Source organism: Histoplasma capsulatum, genomic scaffold (genome assembly GCF_000149585.1).
Source record: "Histoplasma capsulatum NAm1 scaffold_1 genomic scaffold, whole genome shotgun sequence".
Lineage (NCBI taxonomy): Eukaryota > Fungi > Ascomycota > Eurotiomycetes > Onygenales > Ajellomycetaceae > Histoplasma > Histoplasma mississippiense.
This window is the reverse complement of record NW_001813982.1, coordinates 294,527-318,891: the sequence shown is the minus strand read 5'-3', so window position 1 is coordinate 318,891 and position 24,365 is coordinate 294,527. Positions and strand designations below refer to the sequence as shown.

The following is a 24,365-nucleotide window of genomic DNA, read 5'->3' as shown; positions in this document are numbered from 1 at the left end:
GGAATAGCAGCAGTATAGCTGTACATTGCACGCGCTATTTGGATAAGGTCAGTGAGGAAAGGAATAAATGCACGAAAACTGAGAAGATATATTTGACTTACCATAATGTAAGACAGGACGCACATCCACGCTAAGCTGCCGATTACCATCTGCAGTTGCGACACTCCTGCTTCTTGCACGGCTGCCTTGGGTAACGTCCGGTGCTGAGCCATAGTACATTGACATCGGCCGTGGGTTGCCTCCCCGGCTACCGTGATTTCTATAATCAGGAGTATGGCCCCCGCCATATGGATCAATGTGGCTATGTGACAACTGAAGCTCCATTCCGCTCGCACTAGATGGCCTTTCCTGCCGTCTGAATTGTGGTTGAGGCGAAACTGACCGTTGCGAATGGATGTCGTTGGGAGACCCGTGAGACGAGTACTGCCGTGGCGAATACGGATGACTAGCAATTACCTTTGTCGGGGTAACAGTTGGAGATTGGCGATATCTACTGTTCATACTGGCTGAGTGGGAGTGGTAAGAAGCAGGGCTGGGATCTTTTTGGCCTTCGTATTGCTGGCGCTGCTCCCCTCCACGCGACGGGGGCGGCTGGGGGCTCAAGCTCCTTTGTGGTGCAGGGGACACAGCCCGGGGAATTGCCTGGTTGACTGTGTTTTCTGCCTGGCTCGTACGAGAAGAGTGGCTATTAAACATCTCCTGGGTCTGCCCGACATATTTACGAGTTGTTTTCTGCATCTGTGCTGATGTAAATGCTGGTTGGGGAGCACCAAGTCTTTTCACTGACGAATCATTGTATGCCGGAGGCGGGGTGCCACTCTGAGCAGCAGATATGTTCACATCTGTTATGTGGCTAGAAGTAACACTTGGGGGAACCGGGGTACTAATTCCGTGATATCGATCGGCCGAGACACGGACCGATGATTGTTTCCCCACACCTTTAAGATCCGCGAGAGCTTGGGCTATGGGGTCGAGGTCGTCTTCTTTCTTCGTACTTGTAGCCCCCGAAGGGACACCATCAGGAGAAGCAACATCGAAAACATTGTTGCCAATGTTTAGCTGGAAGTTGGCGCATGGGTCAACGGGTTCAGGCGTTCCCGAATGGCGACTGACGCTGTATATTGGCTTTTGATATGCAGGCTTAACTGGGCTTATTTGTTTTTGCGGCGGGGCAGACCAAGTGTTGCGGTTCACAGGGGCAGTGATCGATGGTGCTGTTTGACGCTCCTTATCGTGCTTACTTTTCCTCCGGAAGGGGCTATTGCTAAAAAAACCACTTCTTTTCTTCTGGACCTGTTTACCGCCAATCATCCCGGGAAGAGCAGTGCCGTTAACCACTTTCTTCGGAGATTGTTTCGCACCTGGTGCCTCCACACTAGAGAACGAAGTTAGATTAGAGATGTCACTATAGGAGTCCCTGCTAGATGGCCGATTGGCAGTGGTTCCACTGCTTCTTTCCGAAGGCGGTCCAGTTCTGCAGAACATTGTCATGCCGTCCGTGGGATACTCGTTGTGAGGTACATTGGGGATATCTCCATGTTGGGTTGGCTGATAATTAGGCGGAACGTGCCCTCCACGTCGGAGGTCAAGCGGCGGGGGTTGCTGCTCCTGTAATTGTTGCGGCGGCTGTTTCTGCTGTTGCGACTGCTGCTGTGGTTGATGCGATCGCTGTGGGGTCACAGTAGTTTCTCGGCTTGCTGATGTGGAAGGATCAGTATGCGTTACTGGCGTCGTCATGAGATTTGCCTGTGAGTCGTGATGGGATTCGTAAGTAGAAGGTGCCGGCGAAGCGCTTCGGTATGCTGGATTAATAGTCCTCTGAAATTGCGCAACTGAATAGCTCTCTTCCTCTGACGTCTCTGACACGGTATCGTTAAGGTCACCGCGGCAAAAATTAATATATTTGGGTGGATCAGGAATCTCCTGTCCCGTCCCTCTCTCCATTATAAACGTGCTGATATCCTTTTCAACCTCACAACTCTCAAGCGATACCCGGATTCGTTCACAGGACTGCTTTCATTAGGAACTGCGTGTCATATTCTAGCATGGTCATTGCAACTTACAGCATCGTCACTAACGCACGCTGTCGAAGCTATATTCGCATAATTCCATAGGCTGCTCTTCGTAAAATCCAGCCGTTCTTCCTCTAGGTCTTGAAACTTCTGTAATAGACGTCAGTGAAAAATTAGGCTGATTGTTTATGTATAGGTTACTTACATCGCAAGCAACCTTCCATTCTTTATTCCAGCGGCCAGTTGTTTCTTCGAGAACTTTTATGGCTGCTTCGTATTCGCTGCTGTTAGACGCTAGTTGTATCTGTGTTTTTTCCAATTTTGCCTTATTTTTGCGTTCCTCTTGTCCCATGACCATATGTCCTTGGGCCAAATAGCCTTTGATTCGGAGGCAGTCTTGTTCATAGCGATCTCGCGACTAAATAATAGATTCGAATTAACGGCTGTTAATAATATGCTAGAAGCCAGATGGAATACCTTGTTGACAGCTTGCATTTGTTGCATTTTGATTTTAAGAAGCCTTTCAATACCATTCTGTACAATCTTACGGCGTTCTTTCATACCGCCAGCAAAAGCAGCTAGCGGTTCTTCTAACTCGCTTTTCATCTGAGAAGCAATAGCTGCGTGTGTCTTCCCAATCGTTTCTGTCTCTCCGCGAACAGTATCGAGAGATGTGCGCAACGTCCCGGATTCACTAGAACCAAGGGCTTTCCGGCATAGTATTAGGAGCTTTCTTGCGTATTCATCCTCTATGGCAGCGCGGGCTGTATATGAAATGACGGTGAATATAAGAGCCAAATTCCCAAAATAATTCTGATGGCATAATGTATTACCACTTACTGCTATAGAAGGCTTTCAGTTCGTCGCAAGTGGTTTTGGCATTGTGAACTCGTTCTAGCATTGGGGCCACGCCAGCGTCATCTTTGCCCCAGAAGTTGTTTGCAACTAGAAAAATATCCATATCAGTCTTCGTCCGATCGCAACTTCTGGAACGCAATCTGGATGTGGCCATACATGACAAAGACACACTTGGGGTCCCTGAGACAGGACCAGTCATTGTGAGCAGACTTGGACAAAGCCAAAAACCATCAGGCTTATTCGAAGTAGGAAGATGGTCCTGATCTCCAGGCGTCGACTAGCGGGACACACAAAAGGTTACTTCTGCAGCAGCCAAAAAAAATGAAATAGACCACCTCCTCTTAAAAGAAAAATCCTGATGTTTCGGAGAAGGTTGCAGTTGGAGGGGGGAAGTGGTCGACCTTCTTCATTGCGGCCGTCGCTCTGGGCTTTCAAGCCAGAGGGTTGTTTTTAACTTGTTTACATCCCTGGATGTGGTGGTTTCTCGGGGCAACGCTGCCAAGCATCACTGACGCCAAACCCGTTTCACGCAAGCGAAATCGACTTAATACAGGCCGTGATTATTAGAACAGGAGAACAGCCACAGGAGCTGAATTGGAGGAGCGTATTTTTAAATATTGGCCTTGAAGCCTCATCTATGCGCACTCGAGAACTGGATTATTTCTATGTAGCCACGTGATCTAAGATGATCTTACTTCTCGACCCTAATACCGAGAAACTGAAGGATATTTAAGGCGCTCAGTAGATACTCCTTAACAGTATCCTGCGGCAGATTCATGATATAATTATCAAAGCCTCGCGGTTGCTCTATGGACTGTATACGCTGTAGCTCCATATAGCACAGCGTATGCAAGGTTGGCCAAAGCGACAGCTAAACCACGAACAGAATGCCAAGCCCTAGAGCCTCCCGGCCAACCTCACCTCGCCTCTCTCTCCCTGTCGTCCTCAACATCCCCCTCCACCTATCCTCCTTTCAACCCAACTATTCCCGTTTTCTAATGTGTCTTTATGACGTTGTAGAAATCTTACGTTTCAACCCCGTTCCTAGCATATTTTTCCTCCTATTCGTTTGCTCCTTGACGAGCTTTCCACCAATCCCACAATTTTTGCAGTCACACATCCAAATGACCGCATTCCCAACTTCATGAGTTTCCCTTCCCCCGCTCAATCTTTGATTGCTTCTGGCACCGACAAGCCATCAGCTTCCAGGACGGCGAGATCCCACCAGTCTGTCTGGGGTACCAGTGCGTCCCAATCTAACGTCCGCCGTGGCCTGACGCCGCTATCCACCAATATATCCAACTCAAACTCCAGTGTATCACCTCCCCGGCGTCCTGCCCAGCCTCATAGTCCAGCTCCTAGCGTTTCTGCGACATCTCCCCTTACCTCCAGCTTTTCCGCAGTCCTGACATCCTCTAATCGCATTCCCACCAACCGCCACAACTCTTCTCCGGCGCCTTCTCACGCCTCCTTCACTTCCCACCAACAAGCTGGCTCACACCAACAGCAGCAACAGCAACAAAGCCAGCCAATTTCATCACCCAAAATCAGATCTCTTACCCCTTCATCAACATCGCACCTGGCTACCTCGACGACCTCAGGAGGAGGTAGTGGGGGTGGAGGAGGTGGTGGAGGTGGTGGTGGTGTGGGCGCGGGTATATCCAGGAGTGCTGCGTTCTCTCCCCTATTGACAGGGAACACAATCAACTCACCAACGGGATTCCCCTCTGATAAGGCCGGAGCTACCGCGACATCAGGTGCAAATTCTGGCCAGTCATCTCTGTCCAAAATCTCCGTAGCTCAGGTGTTCCTGCTATTGGACTCCATCAACGAGAAGGAAGGGAAAGAAAAGTGGGAAACTAAAGCTGCACAGATTCACAAGGTATTTTTATTTTAACAGATAATGGGCTGCCCCCAGCTACATGACATGGCTAACTGTTCGATTCAAGCTCGTTGATTCAAACGGCATGGAAGTTTTTGCGAAGTATTTTCGTCGCCTACTTTCCGGCAATGCCCCCCAGATCTTTCCGGGAATTAACAAGGTGGTGGAAAATGCAGGGAACTATCCTTTGCTAGTACAGGAGGTTCACAAGGTGTCACAGGATCCTGACCAAAGCCAGAAAATTGCAGAGACAATTGATGCATCTGATGGTGATATCTTTCGTGATTTTGACCTCTCAACATTCCTCGAGCATTTTAAATTGGATCCCATTACCAAAGTCGCGTTGACACTCGCCTTCAAGAATGTCAGCAAAGCAGATTTGCGCACAAAAGGTAAGTTTAGGTTAACCCTAACTCACTTCAACAGGATTCACTTCGCGAAACTGACTGATTGTAATCCCACCAGCCGATGCAATTCTTACCAATTCCACTACCCAGTTCCTACATAGCCTCTCTACCATTTCTGATACGAACAAAGAATTTACCACGTCATTTATCAGTCTCACCCTAGAGCGCTTCATCCTGCACTCTCCTCGTAATTTCGACGAGGAAATTAAGCAAAAACTTGTGTATGCGTGCCGAGCGCGATACCAATCCGCGGACATGGACATACCACCTGAAATCGAATCAGCTTTGCAAATGTTTGGGTTATCTGATCCACAATTGACCTTGGTTCGCCAGATACAAGCTCGAGGGCCTAAGTCGATGGGCAGTCAGGACAGCATAGTTGAAACCATAAATTCAGCAGGTCCCAGTGGTTGGAGTGAAGAACAGATTGCTTCTGCGCTATTGTATATTATAATATCCCCTAATTGGCTTCAGTTCTCTCCCGAATTACTTCTCACCACCGTCCAAAATCACCAACGAGGTGAAACTTTTAGCTGGCCAAAGCTCATGCGTGGTTTCGACAAGGTTGGCATGGTCATCGATCCGAATCAGTTTGGTCGACTATTTAATGTACTCCATGTCGCTTCTCATGATAACCCAAGTCTTGATATTCAAGCGCTCTGGAGCGGAGAATGGGAAAATCGAGACACCCAGTTGTCCTTTTTAACCGCAGCTCTCTCCTCCAACATTGACATTTCCCGCATCCCCAAGTTCCGTTCGACATACCCTTTGGACATTTTTAGCGATGCTTCTGAAACTATCCGTCAGCAAGCTGAGCAGGCCCAACATAGTTTACTTCGCTCCCGTGATGCAGTTAGGGCCATCTTTGATCTTATTCTCAAGACACCAGGAACATGGAGCCTTCCGGATAGTCAAAGATTCGTCAAAACAGTTCTTCAACATGATCTGCCCATATTCCTTTGCTCTGCGTTCGCCATTCCTCAGCCGTGGACTACTGTTCAGGTCAACTTCGTTATGCGATCTTTCTCCATTTTCATCTCCAAGCGCCAGGATGGCTATCAATTCGCACTTCATGGCGTTTGGAAACTTAACCGAGAGTGGGTTGTAGAACAACTCTTCCACGCATTTACTCAGGATCCTTCGTGCACTGAACTGATCTACGACCATGCCGTAGAGCATGGTTGGTTAGACTATATTTTGGAATTTACCAACGGCCTAGCCATGGACCTTGCATCTTTAGCGCACAGGAAGGACGACTATGATCTCGAACAGTGGGTTAAGAAGGCGGCCCAGAAGTCTCCTATTGACATGGGAAATTTGTTATTGAAATTCCTGCGAATAAAAGCTGAGGACGAACTTCGCGTCCAACGGAAAGAACAGCCAACTCCACAGATGGTCAGTCTGTCAGTTAAAACCGTCTTTGCTCTCCTCCAAATTCTCGAAGACTACATCGTCGATCATGAAACTTTGACTCCCATCCAACGAATTTGTCTTCAAGCTTACCCACGATTGATAAATTACGGTGAAGGATTCGATGATATCATTGAGGTCAACGGCGCTCATGGTAACGCAATTCCGGTTGAAATTGATAAACAGATGCAAGATTTATTCGGCAAAATGTATCACGAAGAACTTTCCCTGCGTGAAATACTCGAGCTAATGCGACGATACAAAACATCGCGCGACCCCGCTGAGCAAGATTTATTTACATGTATGGTCCATGGCCTGGTCGATGAATACAACTGCTACCATACATATCCACTCGAGGCATTAACAAAAACTGCTGTCATGTTCGGTGGCATTATTAATTTCAAGCTAATATCTGGTATCCCGCTCAAAGTTGGCCTCGGAATGATCCTAGACGCAGTGCGGGAGCATGAGCCCCATCAACCGATGTATAAGTTTGGTGTCGAAGCCATAGAGCAATTAATTAGTCGCCTCCCAGAATGGGCTGGGTTTTGCAACCTTCTTCTACAAATCCCCTCTCTTCAAGGAACGCCGATATACCGCAAAGCAGAAGAAGTGCTTCGAGACCAAGGCCACCACCCAATTAACGAAACCGATGGGGCTGGATTAAATGGACTGTCCGATGGGATGGCTATGACAAACGGCAATATCGATGAACTCTTGGCTCCTGACACCACTCATCGCAAATTCTCTTCCCTCCACGTGGATCCGCCGCTTCGCCCTGAAATATATCGTGACCCGGATGAAGAAGCTCATGACAAAATCCTTTTCATTTTAAATAATGTCTCCGAGCAAAATATCGAGGGTAAGTTAAGAGATCTAAAAGATGTTTTGCAAGAAGAACATCACCAATGGTTCGCCTCATACCTTGTTGAGGAACGAGCGAAATTGCAACCGAACTTCCAGCAACTTTACCTCGACCTTTTAGAGCTTATTGGCGACAAAACCCTCTGGATGGAAGTTCTTAGAGAAACATATGTTAGCGCAATCCGATTGCTAAATGCAGAATCCACCTTGAACTCAGCGACTGAACGCACGTACTTGAAAAATTTAGGCGGATGGCTTGGCTCTTTGACTATTGCCAAGGATAAACCAATAAAACATCGAAACATCTACTTCAAGGACCTCCTAATTGAAGCGTTTGATAGCCAACGCCTCATGGTTGTCATACCTTTCACCTGCAAGGTGTTGGTGCAAGCCATGAAATCCACAATTTTCAAGCCACCAAACCCATGGTTAATGGATATCATTGCCTTGTTGATCGAGATATACCATTTTGCGGAACTGAAAATGATTCTCAAATTTGAAATCGAAGTTCTCTGTGGGGATTTAAGTCTTGATTACAAGACAATCGAGCCATCGACGTGTATTAGGGAACGCCCTACGCAACTAGAGGATGGCATTTCTTCGGCAAACATTCCTGAGGGTCTGGAAACCTTTGAAGATATGTCCCTAAGTAACATTAGCCATGCTATCCGCAACGAACGAATACCCCAAACCTCTATAATGCCTAGTCTCCCTAACCTGGATCAAATCTTGGTGTTCCCTCCTTCTGCTAGTACGATGGCAGATCCTGGCATCCTCCGGCAAATTGTTCATAGCGCTGTAGAGCGGGCGATTGCTGAAATAATCACCCCCGTCGTCGAACGTTCTATCACCATTGCGTCTATATCAACGGCACAGCTTATTCTGAAGGATTTTGCAATGGAACCTGACGAGGAGAAAGTTCGCCAGGCTGCAGGAACGATGGTTCGAGCGCTCGCAGGCAGTTTAGCTCTGGTAACATGCAAGGAGCCCCTAAAAATGAGCATGACGAATTATATTAGAGTGATTCAACAAGAATTCTCAGACCAGCCGATGCCTGAAGGGCTTATCCTCATGTGTGTCAATGATAACCTAGACGCTGCGTGTGGTATCGTTGAAAAGGCAGCGGAGGAAAAGTCTCTGCCCGAAATCGAAAAAGTCATTGAATCGCAACTAGAGGCTCGACGCCGCCACCGTGCAGCACGTCCTAACGAACCCTTCATCGATCCTTCCATCAGTCGTTGGGGATTTTTTATCCCGGAACCATTTAAGCAAATCCCAGGAGGTCTCAACAAAGAACAGCTGGCTATATATGAGAACTTTGCTCGACAATCACGAGGAACTGGACCTACTCACATCCAGAATGCATCAACTGACTCGGGGAAACAAATTCCGGACGTTCTCCAGGAGTCTTTCCCAGCAATTCCTAACCTGTCTACACCAGCCGAACAACCTGCTGTCCCTCACCACGTAGCACAGACGCAACAAGAATCCAGCCTTCAGCAACCTGCGATTACAGCGCCTCAAAGCCAAATAAACGGTTTCCTTGAAACAGCCAACCCACGTGAGAAAGTAGAAACACTCATTTCTCAGTTACAACTAGCGGCTCGGAATGCTTCGGAGGAGCACCTCAAAGATCTTGGGCGTGATAGCAGCATCCTTCAGGACTATAATCAAGTCTTCCGTACTATTCTTAGCGCTCCTAACGGTGAAGATTTAGCAAGATTAGCTGCTTTAAAAATATGCACGACCTTGTATTCGCGGACTGAGAGCCGTTTGGAGGTTGAGCTGCTGGTTCACATCCTGGCCAAGATCTGCGAGCTGTCTTCACTTGTTGCCAGGTATACCTGGGCTGTTCTTGCCGATGTGGACGATGAGCATATGTTCAATGTTCCTGTCACTGTCGCGCTTATTGATGCAGGGTTATTGGATCTTCAACGCGTCGACATGATTCTCACGAAACTCATCCAAGAAAAGAACGTTGCTGCCCTGGAATTACTGTCCAATCTTATTGATCGAGTCCTTCTAAACGACGAACCCTCCGCTTTGCGATCGGATTTCTCAGGCAGCCTGGGCGCAATGAATAAGTTGGTTGTCGAGAACCCAGATCTCCCCGTTGCCAAAGACATCATCCGGAAGCTCCGGGAATCAGGTATTCCAGAAACCGTCAATGCGCTCCTTACGGATCAAGCCCGTTCAAAGCGCGATCAAATGGAATACATTTTTAGCGAATGGATCGGCGTGTACAAATTCGCGCGCTCCAATGATAGGACATACAGTACATTTCTCAAGGATATGCACCAGAGACAAGTCATGAACAATCAAGAAGATTCAGCCTTGTTTTTCAGACTCAGCATCGATATTTCAGTCGCCATGTTCGAGCATGAGTGCCAGAATCCAAATGGGAACCTCGATGAAGCGTTCTTGTATATTGATGCGCTCGCAAAGTTGGTAATCTTGCTTGTGAAATTCCAGGGCGAGAGCAGCGGTGCTGTTAAAGCCAGCAAACCTGTCTACTTGAATTCTATTCTGTCGCTTCTAGTTCTTGTCCTGAACCATCACCAAGTGATGCGAGGGGAGAACTTTAACCAGCGGGTATTTTTCAGGCTTTTCTCCAGCATTCTTTGTGAATATTCCACATGTGCTCTTCAAAATACAGATCAGCATAAAGAAATGATGGCTGTCTTTGCGGACAAATTTTTGTCCCTGCAGCCTAAGCATGCACCTGGATTTGTTTACGGATGGCTCGCCCTGATTTCACATCGGATTTTCATGTCGGGATTGCTTAATATGCCGGATCAGTCGGTAAGTGTATAAAATGGTCCAGACCTAATAAATTGATCGCTGACAATATTAAAATCAGGGTTGGGAGTCATATTGCGAAATAATTGAAGTTTTACTCCCGTATATTGGCGAACAACAGAAGCCGGCCAATGTTTCATTTGTCGCTAAGGACATATACAAAGGCGTTCTTCGCATTTTACTTATTCTTCATCACGATTTCCCCGAGTTCGTAGCAGAGAACCACTACCGATTTTGCAATGTTATCCCGTCTCACTGCGCACAACTGCGAAATCTTGTTCTGAGCGCCTACCCATCATCATTTCAGAAACTCCCCGATCCATTTAGAGAAGGCCTGAAAGTTGATAGGTTAGATGAAATTCGAAAGGCGCCGAAGGTCGCGGGTGATATATCCGCTCCTCTTCAACGAGCAAATTTGATCAATATAGTCGACAATGCCTTCCGAACCGCTGTTCCTGATAGTACGATTCAGCATATTTGTGATGTTCTATCAAACCCGGTTGCCAAAGCAACTGGACAGTTCTTCACTCCTATCAATGTCGATGTTGTTCTCATGAATTCTCTCGTCTTGTACGTTGGACAAAATGCCGTTGTTTCGACTGGTCAGAAAGGCAATATACCAGCAGCTTTCAGCAATTCTCCCCATACAGCTCTGTTGGAGAAGCTCTCAAAGGTTCTACAACCGGAAGCTCTGTACTACTTCCTAAGTGCCATCGCCAACCAACTGCGATACCCCAACAGCCATACGCATTACTTCAGCTACGTCATCCTCCACCTTTTCGGATATGAACAGCCTGCTCAACAAGGATCGGATATTCGTGAACAGATTGTTCGCGTACTCCTTGAGCGACTGATAGTTCATCGACCGCATCCATGGGGTTTGATCATTACTCTCCAGGAGCTACTACAAAATGACAGTTATACCTTTTTCCGCTTGCCATTCATTCAGGCGGTACCCGAGGTATGAGTTCGTTACATATGCCATTCTGAATATTCCGCCACTAATTCCAACTGTTATCATAGATCAATAATCTCTTTGACGCCCTGCTTCAGCACATCCAGCAGCAAAGCCCAAGGGCCCTAGCTTAGGAGAAGACTAATTACTCTACACAATCCAAACACTCTCCAAAATTTGCTCCGGGCAACGCACTCTCCCTCATTGTGGGGAGAAATTGACTTTAGAGGTATATGCCATGACTATAATATCACTTTTTACCCCAAAGGCTCTAGGTAGTTCAAAAGCTAGTATCCTCTTTATTTCTTTATTCTATGGTGTCGGCTGCAGGGTTTCTGGGGCTATTTTTCTTCTTTCATCCACAAGGTTTGCTTCATGTCACCCGTTTTTCTGCACTATTTGCTTCAGGTTTGTTTTGGGAGGGTATGCATTTTCTAAACATGCTCACCATTATTGACTGAGATGATTGCCGTCACATTTTATTGGTTTCCTCTTTTCTTCTATGAATACGCAAGATCTTAACTTATGATTTAACTCACCATTATTTAAATTCACTTTGACGTGGAGGAAGACATTGAGATATGGCAAGCAGGGAGGATATTCACGGGAATGATGGCACGAGATATGAAGTAGAGGGGGTAGAAAGCTCTAACCTAGGTCGTTGTATTATAAATTTCATCAATGAAACGGACATATCTAACATCATGTATGAGCATCGAAATTGGCCATCTAAATTAAGATTGACTTTAAAAATAGTTCGCTTCCCAAGCTTATCTTTAGCCGATATCCGTCACATGCCACGCATAATTGGGTACTTGGCACATGACGACACGGCAACGAACAGTGCGAACTTGACAGCTTCTACAGAGTAAGGGCCCATCAATTGAATCAAGATGGAGGACGACACAGAGCCGAGCCAGTCCTTATACTCTATGGTATTGGTATGTATGGAACATACTCATAAATGCCGCCATGTTCTGATTTTCCTCATAATTTCTTGTAGTTACAAGAAACAGTAGCTTACAGCTCCAGGCCCCGTTCACAGAAGCTCGGCGTACCATAATCTCCAAACCTGCACGGCGAGCCTATATCAATACCATCCTCTTCTGCCTCACCTCCGCCGCCCTTCTCTGCATTTCCATTGTCGCATATTGGATCTTCTACTACAACTATGTGCCGCAGATCTCTCTGGAGCGACAAGTTCATCTACAATTCGGGTATGCCCATCAATCAAGTAATTGGATCTGAACACCTCGGCCTAGAAATGTATTTATGAAACTGTGGTAGTGATGGACACCCTTATGGCACTGCGACGTTGGGCACAGAATTGATCGCTGCACAACAATATGATGTCAGCGTCGTTCTGTACCTCCCGCGCAGCCCGCCCAACCTCGCCGCTGGCAATTTCATGGTTGATCTTGCGTTATTCTCTTCTGCGAAAACAAATACGAATACAAACGAGGCAAGTTCTATTGAAAGTTCGCGGAGGCCTGCAATTATGACTTATACATCCCCGATGGTGGATACAGCCAAGAGGGTGTCAAAAATGCCACTCTACCTGCTCGGATGGCAGAGGGAGGCAGAGGGCTTGAAGGTTAACATGATGGATCGGGTGGAGTTTGGAAGAAAAAAAGGGGCTATGCCAAAGACATTGAGGCTGGAGATTGAGAGTGAGGAGAAAATACAGGTGTATAGTGCTGTCGTCAAATTCGACGCGAAGTTTAACGGGCTAAGGTAGGTAACCACCTGGGAATATTTTTTAAAAGATACCTTAGTTCTGGTTCCTGATATTTGCCTTGGGCATACTATCTCAACCCTACAAAGTCCATGCAGGAGAATGTCTTAACTAACAGTTGTTCGATTACAGATGGATTATGTATAATTGGAAAATTTTCTCCATTCTGACATTCACGTTGACCTTCTGGGCCGTTTCAATGCTCTTCACATCTCTAGTGTGGGTAGCTCTGGCGAGTCTGGCAGAGCCAACAGTAAGAAGGAATCCAAAATTAAAAGATGAGACTGAAGAGGAAGAAAATAGCAGTGGCATTTCTGTCAAAGAAGAGGAGGGAAGTGATGGTGAAGGTGCTTCTTCCAAGCTTACTATGCCACACGAAAGACGCATGAGCGATGAACAAGAGAAGATTAAACGGGAAGAAAATACCGAAGAATATACGGTGATTCAGACATTGGCTGGAAGCGACCAGCCCGAAGCTGAAGCAGGTACGCACCCAGTTGGTACCAGCACGTCATCGCAAACAACTGCAACGGATAACTCGGAGCTGGTCGCCCAGAGGCGCAGAGGCAATGTACGTTTTGAGGACGAGGATTGACTCCCGTTTGCTTGCCAATTCCATACCCCTATAATTCTTAATTGCTACAATAGCAACAATTCAGAATCCTAATGCATTCTCCGATAATTCATGAAAATCAACATGTTTCAGCAGGACCTGAAATTGGAGTAAACATAAATGTTCCACTACTCTCTGCACACTAGTAGTCAACGTGTGGAAGTGGAGGTTATGGAAGTACTATCTAGTACATTGCGTTGCAGTAGCCTTTTCAATACCACCACACTCGTGCTGCTGGAATGTACATACAATATAGGCGTAATAGCGCTCCAACGGCCAGCGTAAGTTTAGTGGAAGATTGGAGAGTCAAGGGGAGCCTAATCAAGTTAGCAATTTATCCGGCTCAGTATTCAATTGCCTTCCCCCCACGCGCTCCAACAGTCGCAAAAACGAGGATATCAAGACACCGGCCGCCTCGATCTGATCTCAATTTTAGCAATGCATATACTGGTAGGTCTATGGAAACATTGAACATTTCTATATTTCTAGTCTCCTCCAAATTGAAGCCCGGTCTATCCCTTCCTGGCCTATATTTGCCCCTCACTCACACTTCCATTAGGTTGTTAACGACGACGGGCCTCCCTCGAATCAGTCTTCGCCCTATGTACATCCATTAGTTCACACGCTCGAATCCGCTGGCCATGTAGTCTCTGTCGTCCTCCCGCACAGACAGCGGTCATGGATCGGTAAAGCCCACCTCGTTGGAGCGACCGTGAAGCCTACATACTTCCGCCCGGGCACCCTCCACAAAGACGACGGCACCATCCACCACCTTCCTTTGGGAGCAGAGGGAGAAAACGATAATATGGAGCCGATAGTAAACGAGTGGATCCTCATTGATTCCACACCCGCCAGCTGCGTCCAGATCGGACTATTCCACTACTTCAAGGACCGCGGGCCCATTGACCTTGTTATCTCTGGGCCTAACTACGGTAGAAACTCAACTGCCGTCTTTGCGCTCTCGAGCGGCACACTTGGTGGTGCGTTGGAGGCTGCAGTATGTGGATACAGGTCAATTGCTCTCTCGTACGCCTTCAGCTCGCGGGACCATGATCCTGTCGTCATTGCGGAAGCGTCGAGACATTCTGTACACCTAATTGGACATCTGTATAAGAACTGGGAGGAAGATGTTGATTTTTACAGCATAAATGTACCCCTCGAAGCCGGGGTCAGCGAAGCTAAAATCCTCTACACCAATATCCTAGATAATCGTTGGACCTCTGGGAGCTGTTTCGAAGCCATAGATGCTGCGGAAAGTGGGGAGGGCCCAGATTTGCAGGAGCAGAAGTTACGACAGGCTGGGGAAGTAGATGCCGGGTTGGGGAAAGGGACGAAACCGGGAACAGGCACAACCACACCAGGACATCGGCATATGCATTTCAAGTGGGCGCCAAAGTTTTCGGATGTTTACAAGAGCGTAGATCTTGGTCCTCCAGGGAATGATGGATGGACAGTTAAGGAGGGGATGACAAGGTAAGATTACTGCCCCCCGTCATCCCTCTTTTTTTGTCGAGGGTGTTCCAATCTACACTATTCTAACTATGCGCTACTTTGCTATTACAGCGTTACCCGCTTGAAAGCGAATTTTATGCACTCATCAAGACCTTTGGGAGAAATTCAGATGTGAGTGTTAGCTCCAATGCGATGGCGTCTCGGGTGGGTTCATGATAAACGATTCTTTATTATATTAAGTCTCCACACAGAGCTTGTAGTCATGTTATTGGTTATTTTATATCTCTCGTTTTCTCTTTGCCTGTTACTCCAAAACCCCTACAGCGATTGCTTATTTGCCCGTAGAAGTGCATTCTAACTATCCCTGCCTTTCGATCTTCGGACAGACCCTTCAAAACACCCATATTCTATGCTCTAGTGGAATGCCAGGACTCATATGTGCAACCCCTTGTAATCCAAGCCCTACGGACACGCCTGCACGGAATCCCTTACGAATTGATATTTTCCATTCGTGAACTTCCCAACCCCTCGTCTCCCCTACTACAATACCGAGTGTACGAACAATGCGATTTTGAGCACGTCTTATCCCATCCTACAACTTCATTGGTAAACGCCTATGTCATCCGCAAAGCGCTGATTAGGAAACACTACTTATCAAGCTCGGTGTCGAACTGGGTGGCTAAACATCCCGACAGCATTTTAAATGCGCACGTCAAGCCAGCTGTCCATTTTGAGCTGGATTATGCGGAGTTTCTTGACGAGGCGCTGGTCGAGGCATATGAGTTAAAGGAGAGCTTCCAGGCTAATGAGGGAAAGGGAGAGGCTGAAAAGGAGTGGTGGATTCTAAAACCCGGGATGAGCGATAGAGGGCGGGGGATTCGCTTATTTAATAGCGAATCAGGGCTGCGGGAGATCTTCGAGGGGTGGGAAGACGACCAACCCGATTCCGAGGATGGCGAGGATAGTGAAAACGGGAAGGTCGTCGCCAACGGCAATGGAAAATTAAACTATGATGATAACCGTGACGATGACTATGGAATCATCACCTCGCAGCTCCGCCATTTCATAGCGCAGCCATATATCCACCCGCCTCTCCTGCTTCCATCGGAGTCGAATAGGAAATTCCACATCCGCACATATGTGCTAGCTGTTGGCTCGCTGCAGGTTTATGTCTACAGGGAAATGCTCGCACTATTCGCTGAGGAGCCGTATCTGTCTCCCTGGGACAGCAGTGGTGCCGGCGTCGACGACCTTACCCGTCACCTGACAAATACATGTCTGCAAACCGGTCGCAGCGGTACTGCCAAACAGAACTCCGTTCGGCGCTTTTGGGCACTCGAGGATACCGCCGTCCCCTCTCTTTCCTCCTCCTCTCCGCCAACTTCAGGAGAACCCAACTCTAGCATCAACTGGAAAGAAAGCGTATACCAGAAGATCTGCGCTGTTACAGGTGAAGTCTTCGAAGCAGCGGCACGGGGTATGCTGGTGCATTTCCAGACGTTGCCGAATGCGTTTGAGGTGTTCGGCGTTGATTTCCTGGTCGACAGTCGTGGCAAGGTATGGCTGTTGGAGCTAAATGCGTTCCCGGACTTCCGGCAGACGGGTGACGAGCTAAAGGGGGATGTCGTCGGTAAGCTGTTTGAGGCGGTGGTGGAGGTTGCTGTAAAGCCATTTTTTGGTATTGAGAAAGATATTGAGCGGGCTAAAGCACGGGCTGCACAGTTGGGGTTGCAGCTGGTTAGAGATTTGGATATGGGGATGAAGAGGTGAGGGGGGGTATTTCTGCCACCCACGCTACTGAATGTTGATGAGCCCATCAACAGTAAGTATAGGGCCAAATACTTATCTCCGCCAATAAAATAAGAGGACAGTTGGGCATCATCTGGTTTCTTGTGGCCAACTGATCAACGGGGGACTTCAGAGCCACCCACACCTCTGTTACACTGCTGGGTGCGTTTGCGGGAGGAATCCCAAAATCCTGTGCCATTATCACAGAGATCAAAGTGCGGTATTTAGGCTGCATCGTCTTGTGCTTGGAAAATTGGTTGGAGTTATGACTATATATTCTTTATTTAATTTTTTTTCCTCGTCGAGATTTCAACATGCACTATCCGCGGGTTTTTTAGAAGAGGGGGATTTACAGAAAAGGTAGATATAAAGCATCCACAATTTATACTCATTCTTCAGCTCGCTTTTCCCTTGTCTATCCTCAAGACTCTAGGGCTATACCTGTATAGCGGGCCGGAGATTTATTGTTAGCCTCAAGCTTGGCGATTTATTTATGTATTCATCCCCCCAGTACTACCCAGCTCCAATTGTCGTTTTGCTCGATTTCGAGAACGCAACGCACGGCGATACCGACGACGATATCAAAGACCCCGTTCGAATATTGACTGCAGCACAATAGCAATGAATCCATTTTCATGCTTTGGCGCGGCCCGTTTAAAACCTCAAGAGTCACTGCGCCGAAGCAGATTGGTTAACTTCGGTGATTTTTTGACATGGTCATACCTGCAACCATGTAGAAGCATGGTGTAACTGTTTGCTAACGAACATCAATAGAACCTCGGGTCCTTGCGAGAGCAGGTCTCGCTGCCCTCATACAAGAACGCTGCTGTCTCACGTCCTCTTAATGGTGACAAAGGGAGATACTGGGTATGTTCGCACAGGGTAGACCAGCAGTATCCTCGTCGTCGAGGTTGTCTGATTGCCTGACTACCAGCCCAGGGGACTGACACGGCCCTTAGAGCTCCAGCAAATACATACATTAGCTATGTAGCATGGGGGATCGTCAGCTACCCGCTCAAGGTTTGAGGTGACATTTCCCAGCATGCATGCTGAAACTACTCCGTAGCTGCATGTACTATTGATTTTCTAGTTTCTGCAATGGCTAATGGAGATTTCAACCGCTTTTTTTTATTTGTTTCCTTGGCGATCCGGCAGGTTGTTCCAGGCGTCATTTAGTTATGCGCGGCCCATTACCTCATAATCGACATGGCTGACTATTTATATACACTGGGGCGTTCAATTGCTAGGGCCACGGGTTGGTCCCTGGCGGAATCATGATAAGTTCGTTAACTAACTTTAACTACAGCTGAATTGCTTACACAGGACAATATCAAAGGTCAAAGGAATAATAACAACAACAATAACATGACGATGATCAGGTATTCAGACATCGTCCGTAAAGAGTCTCCTTGCCATGTTTCATTGGGCGCTGACGTACTGTACATATATCGGTGCATTATAAACCCCTCTCTCTGTGTACGCGTAGAGGCAGGTCACTTACAATCTAATCGAGAGCCCTCTCACCCTTTTTTCCTCAGCCTGAATCCATCTTAAACCCGTCTATCTGCTTGCTTCTCCCGCTCCAGTAATTGGGCATGCCTCTCCGCGTCCGGACGTTGGTGGAGGAGACGCTGCTGAATCCTTTCGTCGTACCGTGTGCTTATTTGCATCATCTTATCGAGTTCTGGATCCCTAACTAGCGCAGCGAGTTAAGAGCCTGCTAACCCCAGGAGCCCGACCTGGTTATTATTTTCGGCCAGTCTACTTCCTACGCCCAGCAGTGCTGTCTTAGCCCAACCAGGGATGTTAATTAACTCTACCCGTGATTTATTGTTTTCTCCTTCTGCGACACAAACAATCTCCCTACCTGTGTCCGTCTCCTCCTCACTTGGGTTCTTTTCGCCTTCCCTCGAGTATCTCTTCTTTTTGGTCCTGGGATTTCGGGTGTTTTGTCTGCTATTAATTTCTCCTCTCCTGCCCAGCAATCAATTGGTCCTGAGAAAATGGAAATGTGGTCGTAACAACAGCTCCTCATCTTCTGCTGGACGACCAGCTTGGAGCTTCTCAGTGGTAAAATACGCCCCTCTGTGCTTCAGAGTTACCTATCTTGGTCAATGAAGGAGGACTTGCAGCAGTTGACCAGAAACGCCATAGAGCATTGTTTGACGGCCGCTTAATCACGCCGTGCACGACTACTAGTTATCAGCGTCCACATCAATTGGCCTGAATGACACGTATATCCCCCGTCTAACCCGAATATCCCGTTTACTTTTATGTGGCGGTCTGTCTTGTTCTCTTTTCTTCCCTCCTGGTCTAACCTGACGCTCGCTGCCAGTTGTCCATTCATTGAACTTTTTTAAAAAAAAAAAAGAAAGATCCTTACCTGCCCAAAGTCAGTTGAAAGACAGGAGCCTTGTGTGTGCCTGCATTATTATAACATCATTTTTGTTCGACGTTTGTAGATGCGCTCGCTTTTTTCTGTCGTTCCCAGAGGCTCTTTTCTCCTATGACGCTCAGAATTGCTGGTTACATTTGTTCTGGGCCGTTGGATTTCTGTTCGTTCTCTCTTTGCCCCATTAGCAGCGTTCTTGTGTGGAAGCAGACGGGGGCCAGCTATAATTATCTTGAATCCCCTTTCCATTTGCATCCTCTCAGAAGGGCCTCCTTTTGTTTTCCTGCATTCCACCCTATCTATCTTCTTCTTTTTATTTTATATTCCGCTGAACTGCTCTCTCGTTCGTTTTGGAACATTTTAGCTTGGCATCAGGTCTTTCCCTCGACATTTACCGGCTCATATTTTCACTCCCTGCAGTCGTGAGAGAAGGGAGCTAGCTCCCTTGGAGTCTCCATTTTCATGCTTTATAGTTAGGCGGACGAGCTTGCGAACTTGCAGTGAGGTTGTTGATTTGTCCTCCTCGAGCACCACTTTTATTGACCTGTCTCGCATTCTCCAAGTTGGCACAGGGGTTTGTTTCCCTTCGTTTTGTGCCCTTTTTCTTTTTCGGCTCGTTCAGTTTTTGTATCTTCCCATTTATCTCTTTTCCCAGTTTTCTTTTCCCCGCTCTCTTTTGCTGTAGGCTTATTTCTTAATTCCTTCCTTTATTTTTCTTTTCTTTCCTCTTTCTGCCTCGTTGGAAGAATCGACTGTCTGTTCGTTTCTATCGGCTTTCTGCAATTGCTTCGTTGCTTGTTTTAATAAGAGACGAAGGAACAACGGAACAGCTCACGCACAAGAAGAAATATAACCCCCTTTCTGTACTTTTTTTGCCTATTGCGCTTTTTCTTGCACCTCTCCTCCATTTTTCCCCAGGCAGTTAGTTGTTTTGCGAGTCTGCAGAAGGAACTGCGAGCTGTCTGTTGTTCCCCCGGCAGCCGATGAACTGGTCTTCCCTTCTTTGCAACCTGGCGTGTTATTGCTTCCGTGTGTCTGTCCTGCACCTTCTCTCATTCCCTCCAGCCGGCGGAGTTTGATATAGATCTCTGTCCTTTCCATTTCCCCACCGTTTGCGGATAAACAAAAGTCTTCCCCCTTTGCTCCTCCAGCACGGTGTGGTTTCTGACTCCCATCTTCGAGGCATTTCTACTGCTGCTCTTCATTGCTTAGTGGAGGTTTCGTCCATCATACGCTTGTGTCTTGCCTATGACCTCTTGTGACGGCGTAATTCGCTTGCCCAGGTGCCCAGGTGGTTAACGCCATTGCCTACTCGTGGTTCAGCATTCCCCAACGCAGCGGCTTTCCCTTGAGATTTACGCCCCCAATCACAACTGCTCATCTACCCCGATGGAGCTGAAAATGGATCGCGGACTTGAATTGCAGGTCGTGAAGTTTCTGCACTCTTTCTTCCCCATAATCGCTGCGACATATTACTTTGTTGCTTGCTTTGTGAAAAGCATAGCGTCCCCTCTAAAGAGGAAGCCGTCTGCTCAACAGCCAAAAGGTTTAAGACTTACGCTTGGCTGTATTATGCTCCTTGTATTGGCAACTTATGTAAGTGTTGAAGTGGAATACTCAGTTGTGCCGTTGATTTAGAAATGGCTTTGTTTTCAGGTTAAAAACGAAAGTGTATATGGCGAGGAAAACTACTAATATGGATTTTGCCTACGTATAGGTTGGCGATTCAACGGCATTGATATCCGCTGCAATTTCCAAGGCAGTTGCCTCCCCGCCGCAGGACTCCATCGTGAGTGTACTTTGTACTTTGACGATATCTCGGATAGATGAAAATGTTGCAACTAACTCTATTAACTGGCAGATCTTTGCATTGGCTTCCTCGCTTCTTTGGTTCAGTACTATCTTGGCGTATATCGATGCTCAATCTCCTCCGGGCTATCCTCTTTACGGGTGCTGGATCCTCTATTTTCTATGCGAACTTGCGCTGCTTTCGCTCTCCCTTCGACTTGACCACGCTCGAACGAAGTTATCCGTCATCACAATGATATCCCAGGCAATTCGACTGTGTGTTCTCTTCCTCCTCCCCTGTACTATTTTCGGTTCTCGCCTGTGTATGACCAAGAAAGTTGGCGATGATGAAGAGAACACTCCGCTACTACGGGACTCTGTAAATAGGTTTCGGGGGGATGGCGCCGAAAACGCTTATGGTTCATGCAACTCTCGGAGTAATTCAATAGCTGAACCCCACGTTTCTAAATTGGATCCTGAATTGAATAAAGAAGGCGAGGAGGAAATGAAACCGAGAGAGTTGAATTTGTGGGATTTTATGAAAAATTTACGGGTATGCTGACACAATTCTGTTTTGGAGAATCCGAACTAATCGCCAACATTCGCGAAACTGCGTCTTATCTGACTAACCATGATATAGGCTATTGTTCCATTCTACTGGCCTTCGGGAAAGCCAAAGCTTCAACTCCTATATTTGTGTATTGGCATCTGTCTGGTATTCCAACGCATCATGAATATCGTCATCCCTCTTCAGATAGGGCTGATTACCAACATCCTCAGCAAGAATGACGGTATGCAAGGAGGCTTTTACTTACCCGGATTTCAGATTGCTAACGTTCTCGTAGGAACTTTCCCCTGGAGAGAAATTTCCTTTTTCATTGCCCTCCGGCTTTTTGATTCTAGCTGCGGTCTGTCTGCGATTACGAAGTTCCTTTGGGTACCGCTGGAGGACTACTCATACACGAACCTGAGTTCAGCGGCATACAACCAAATCATGGCCCTGTCGAGCGACTACCATGACAGTAAAAGCTGTGCGAATCTGTGGCAATCAGTCTTCCGAGGCCAAGGTGTCAATAACATGGTCCACATGCTTTGTTTTGTTATCGGGCCTATGGTGATTGACCTTGCATTAGCTGTCAGTGTTTTGTATTACATATTCGATGCATATATGGCTTTGGACATCGCGGCTATCGCTGTGTTGTTTATGTGGTCATCCGGCAAAATAATAAATACGCAGGCAAAGAGGCGTCGCCAATTCGTTGACAACAAGTCAAAGGAGGTTGCTCATATGTGTGAGACCACGGCAAACTGGTACACAGTCTCATATTTCAATCGTATATCCTACGAAGAATCGAGATACGCCTCATGCATTAAAGACCAGCTGGTTTCCCGGCGTGGGTATCTGCTTTGGGTCCATATGGAAGAGTCCGTTCAATCCCTGTTTTTGCTTCTAGGACTGATGATTGCCTGTTTTATGGCAGTCCACCAAGTTATTAAAGGGACCAAACCCATCGGACACTTCATTATGTTGCTTAGCTACTGGGCGCAGCTGACTGGTCCTCTTCAGCTCATCGCAGCCGGGTTTGGCAGCCTTGCCATGGATATGATCGACATGGAAGGGTTCTTAGAGTTATTGAGGCAGAAACCAACTATCACTAATCATGTGGACGCAAAACCCATGCGTCATCTTGCCAGTGGTGATATTGAATTCACTGATGTGACATTTTCGTATGATGGCAAACGAGAGGTTCTCAACAATGTGAACTTCAAAGTCAAGGCCGGACAGACCGTAGCACTAGTCGGGCAGACTGGAGGTGGTAAAACGACAATTTTACAAATGCTAAATCGCTTTTACGACCCGACTTCAGGTAGTGTGAGAATCGACGGACAAGATATATCTCAAGTCACACTCGAAAGCCTCCGGGCAAACATTGGCGTCGTCCCCCAGCACCCCGCTCTCTTCGACGACACCATTATGGCCAATATCCGATACGCGAGGCTTAGCGCTACTGACGAAGAAATAATTGAAGCCTGCAAAGCTGTGGCTCTTCATGATCGGATTTCAACCTTCACCGACGCTTATAACACCTTGGTGGGTGAACGTGGCCAAAAGCTCTCAGGCGGTGAGCTTCAGCGCGTTGCAATTGCTCGCGCGATCATCAAAAATCCAATAATTGTGCTTTTGGACGAAGCCACCAGCAGCATGGACAGCGAAACCGAAGCTCATGTTCAGGGAAGTTTAAATCGCCTTAGGAAAGGACGAACAACTTTTATAGTTGCGTAAGTTCTACTGTGTCCGATGGACTGCTAGTGTGTTTTACAACTTGACTAACCCTAATACCCCTAGACATCGCCTCTCTTCTGTCATTCACGCGGACAAAATTATGGTTGTTGAAGGTGGCAAAATCGTTGAGGAAGGAAACCACAGGGAACTATTGAACAGGAAGGGTCACTATTACCGACTCTGCGCTTTCCAAGGAGGATTCGATATTCCTGGACATCATCGGGCCAGATTTCCAAATGATACCATGGATAATGGAGAAAACCCACTATTTAGGAACGATTCTGATCCTGCTACTATCTCACCAGAAGGTACAGCAAGCAGCGGGCACAGTGCCGATCAGCATATAGGCATCATTCACGACGGAGCCCTTGGACATTTGAGGCAAACTAGCACCAACTGCGCAAGTGATGTGTCCGCAAGAAATCCCACCTCGAAAAAAAGTTGGAAGCCAGATGCTCCTGAGTTTGTTCCCCGAACTTATAAAGCCTCTGATGCTATAATTCCGACAGTAACATTTACTCAGCCAACAAACATCAACCATAACTTTTCTAACGAGGCAACTTGTTGGTTTTCAAGCAACATTGCAGAGGAAACTAGTGGTGACGCCGATCTTCTCAGCAGTTCTAAAGAGAATGTCCCGGCGCTAGCTAGAAAGAGACCCCATCCTGAGCTCTCCTTGATGGAGAAAGGAGACCAAAAAGCCAAGTCATTATCCCCAAGAATGAAAACGATGTCAGGACAGCCTCCTATGCATAATGGTGATGCTGAGTTGGTGCAGGGATGTGTTTGGCAGGGAACCACTGATGTTGTATCAGATTCCGCGGTTGTGCTGCCAAAATATGCTCAACGACGTCGGGAAATGACCAAAAGTGAACCAACAACCAAAAGTCAAAACGTCGACGAAAATACACCTTTAATTGATTTGGAGACTGCAGCGCCGTCCGTTCCGCGCAAAGGCCAGTCGACAACATCTAATCAGCGTCGTCGCCGGCGTTACCATAACTGGAGCAACAGCGAGAATCGCAAGCGGGGAACGACCAAGGCTAGCATTCGCGATACTGGATCATCGTCTTGATTGAAGGTAGATAGTACTAGTACCCCATCACACACTTCACACCTCGGGATA

At 47.2% G+C, this 24,365-nt stretch overlaps 4 protein-coding genes across 4 annotated transcripts; 3 read left to right on the top strand and 1 right to left on the bottom strand.

Moving 5' to 3' along the window:
* Positions 1 to 48: 48 nt before the first annotated feature.
* HCAG_00095 (predicted protein) lies at positions 49 to 3,648 on the bottom strand (the record flags this gene model as incomplete). The annotated part of the gene is made up of 7 exons (XM_001542999.1): positions 49 to 1,980; positions 2,064 to 2,162; positions 2,218 to 2,430; positions 2,490 to 2,776; positions 2,853 to 2,957; positions 3,334 to 3,413; positions 3,566 to 3,648. The coding sequence occupies 7 exons, from the start codon at positions 3,646 to 3,648 to the stop codon at positions 49 to 51; spliced, it is 2,799 nt and encodes a 932-aa protein (XP_001543049.1).
* A 366-nt stretch (positions 3,649 to 4,014) lies between these two features.
* Positions 4,015 to 11,321, top strand: HCAG_00094 (conserved hypothetical protein; the record flags this gene model as incomplete). Its single annotated transcript, XM_001542998.1, has 5 exons — positions 4,015 to 4,752; positions 4,820 to 5,144; positions 5,218 to 10,235; positions 10,294 to 11,193; positions 11,256 to 11,321. 5 exons carry the CDS (start codon positions 4,015 to 4,017, stop codon positions 11,319 to 11,321), a joined length of 7,047 nt encoding a protein of 2,348 aa, XP_001543048.1.
* A 759-nt stretch (positions 11,322 to 12,080) lies between these two features.
* HCAG_00093 (conserved hypothetical protein) lies at positions 12,081 to 16,757 on the top strand (the record flags this gene model as incomplete). Its single annotated transcript, XM_001542997.1, has 8 exons — positions 12,081 to 12,128; positions 12,214 to 12,404; positions 12,475 to 12,921; positions 13,055 to 13,493; positions 13,801 to 13,816; positions 14,153 to 15,008; positions 15,099 to 15,158; positions 15,374 to 16,757. 8 exons carry the CDS (start codon positions 12,081 to 12,083, stop codon positions 16,755 to 16,757), a joined length of 3,441 nt encoding a protein of 1,146 aa, XP_001543047.1.
* A 3,799-nt stretch (positions 16,758 to 20,556) lies between these two features.
* HCAG_00092 (hypothetical protein) lies at positions 20,557 to 24,314 on the top strand (the record flags this gene model as incomplete). The annotated part of the gene is made up of 8 exons (XM_001542996.1): positions 20,557 to 20,763; positions 20,885 to 20,956; positions 21,029 to 21,231; positions 21,343 to 21,508; positions 21,596 to 21,746; positions 21,801 to 23,235; positions 23,303 to 23,547; positions 23,749 to 24,314. The coding sequence occupies 8 exons, from the start codon at positions 20,557 to 20,559 to the stop codon at positions 24,312 to 24,314; spliced, it is 3,045 nt and encodes a 1,014-aa protein (XP_001543046.1).
* Positions 24,315 to 24,365: the final 51 nt, after the last annotated feature.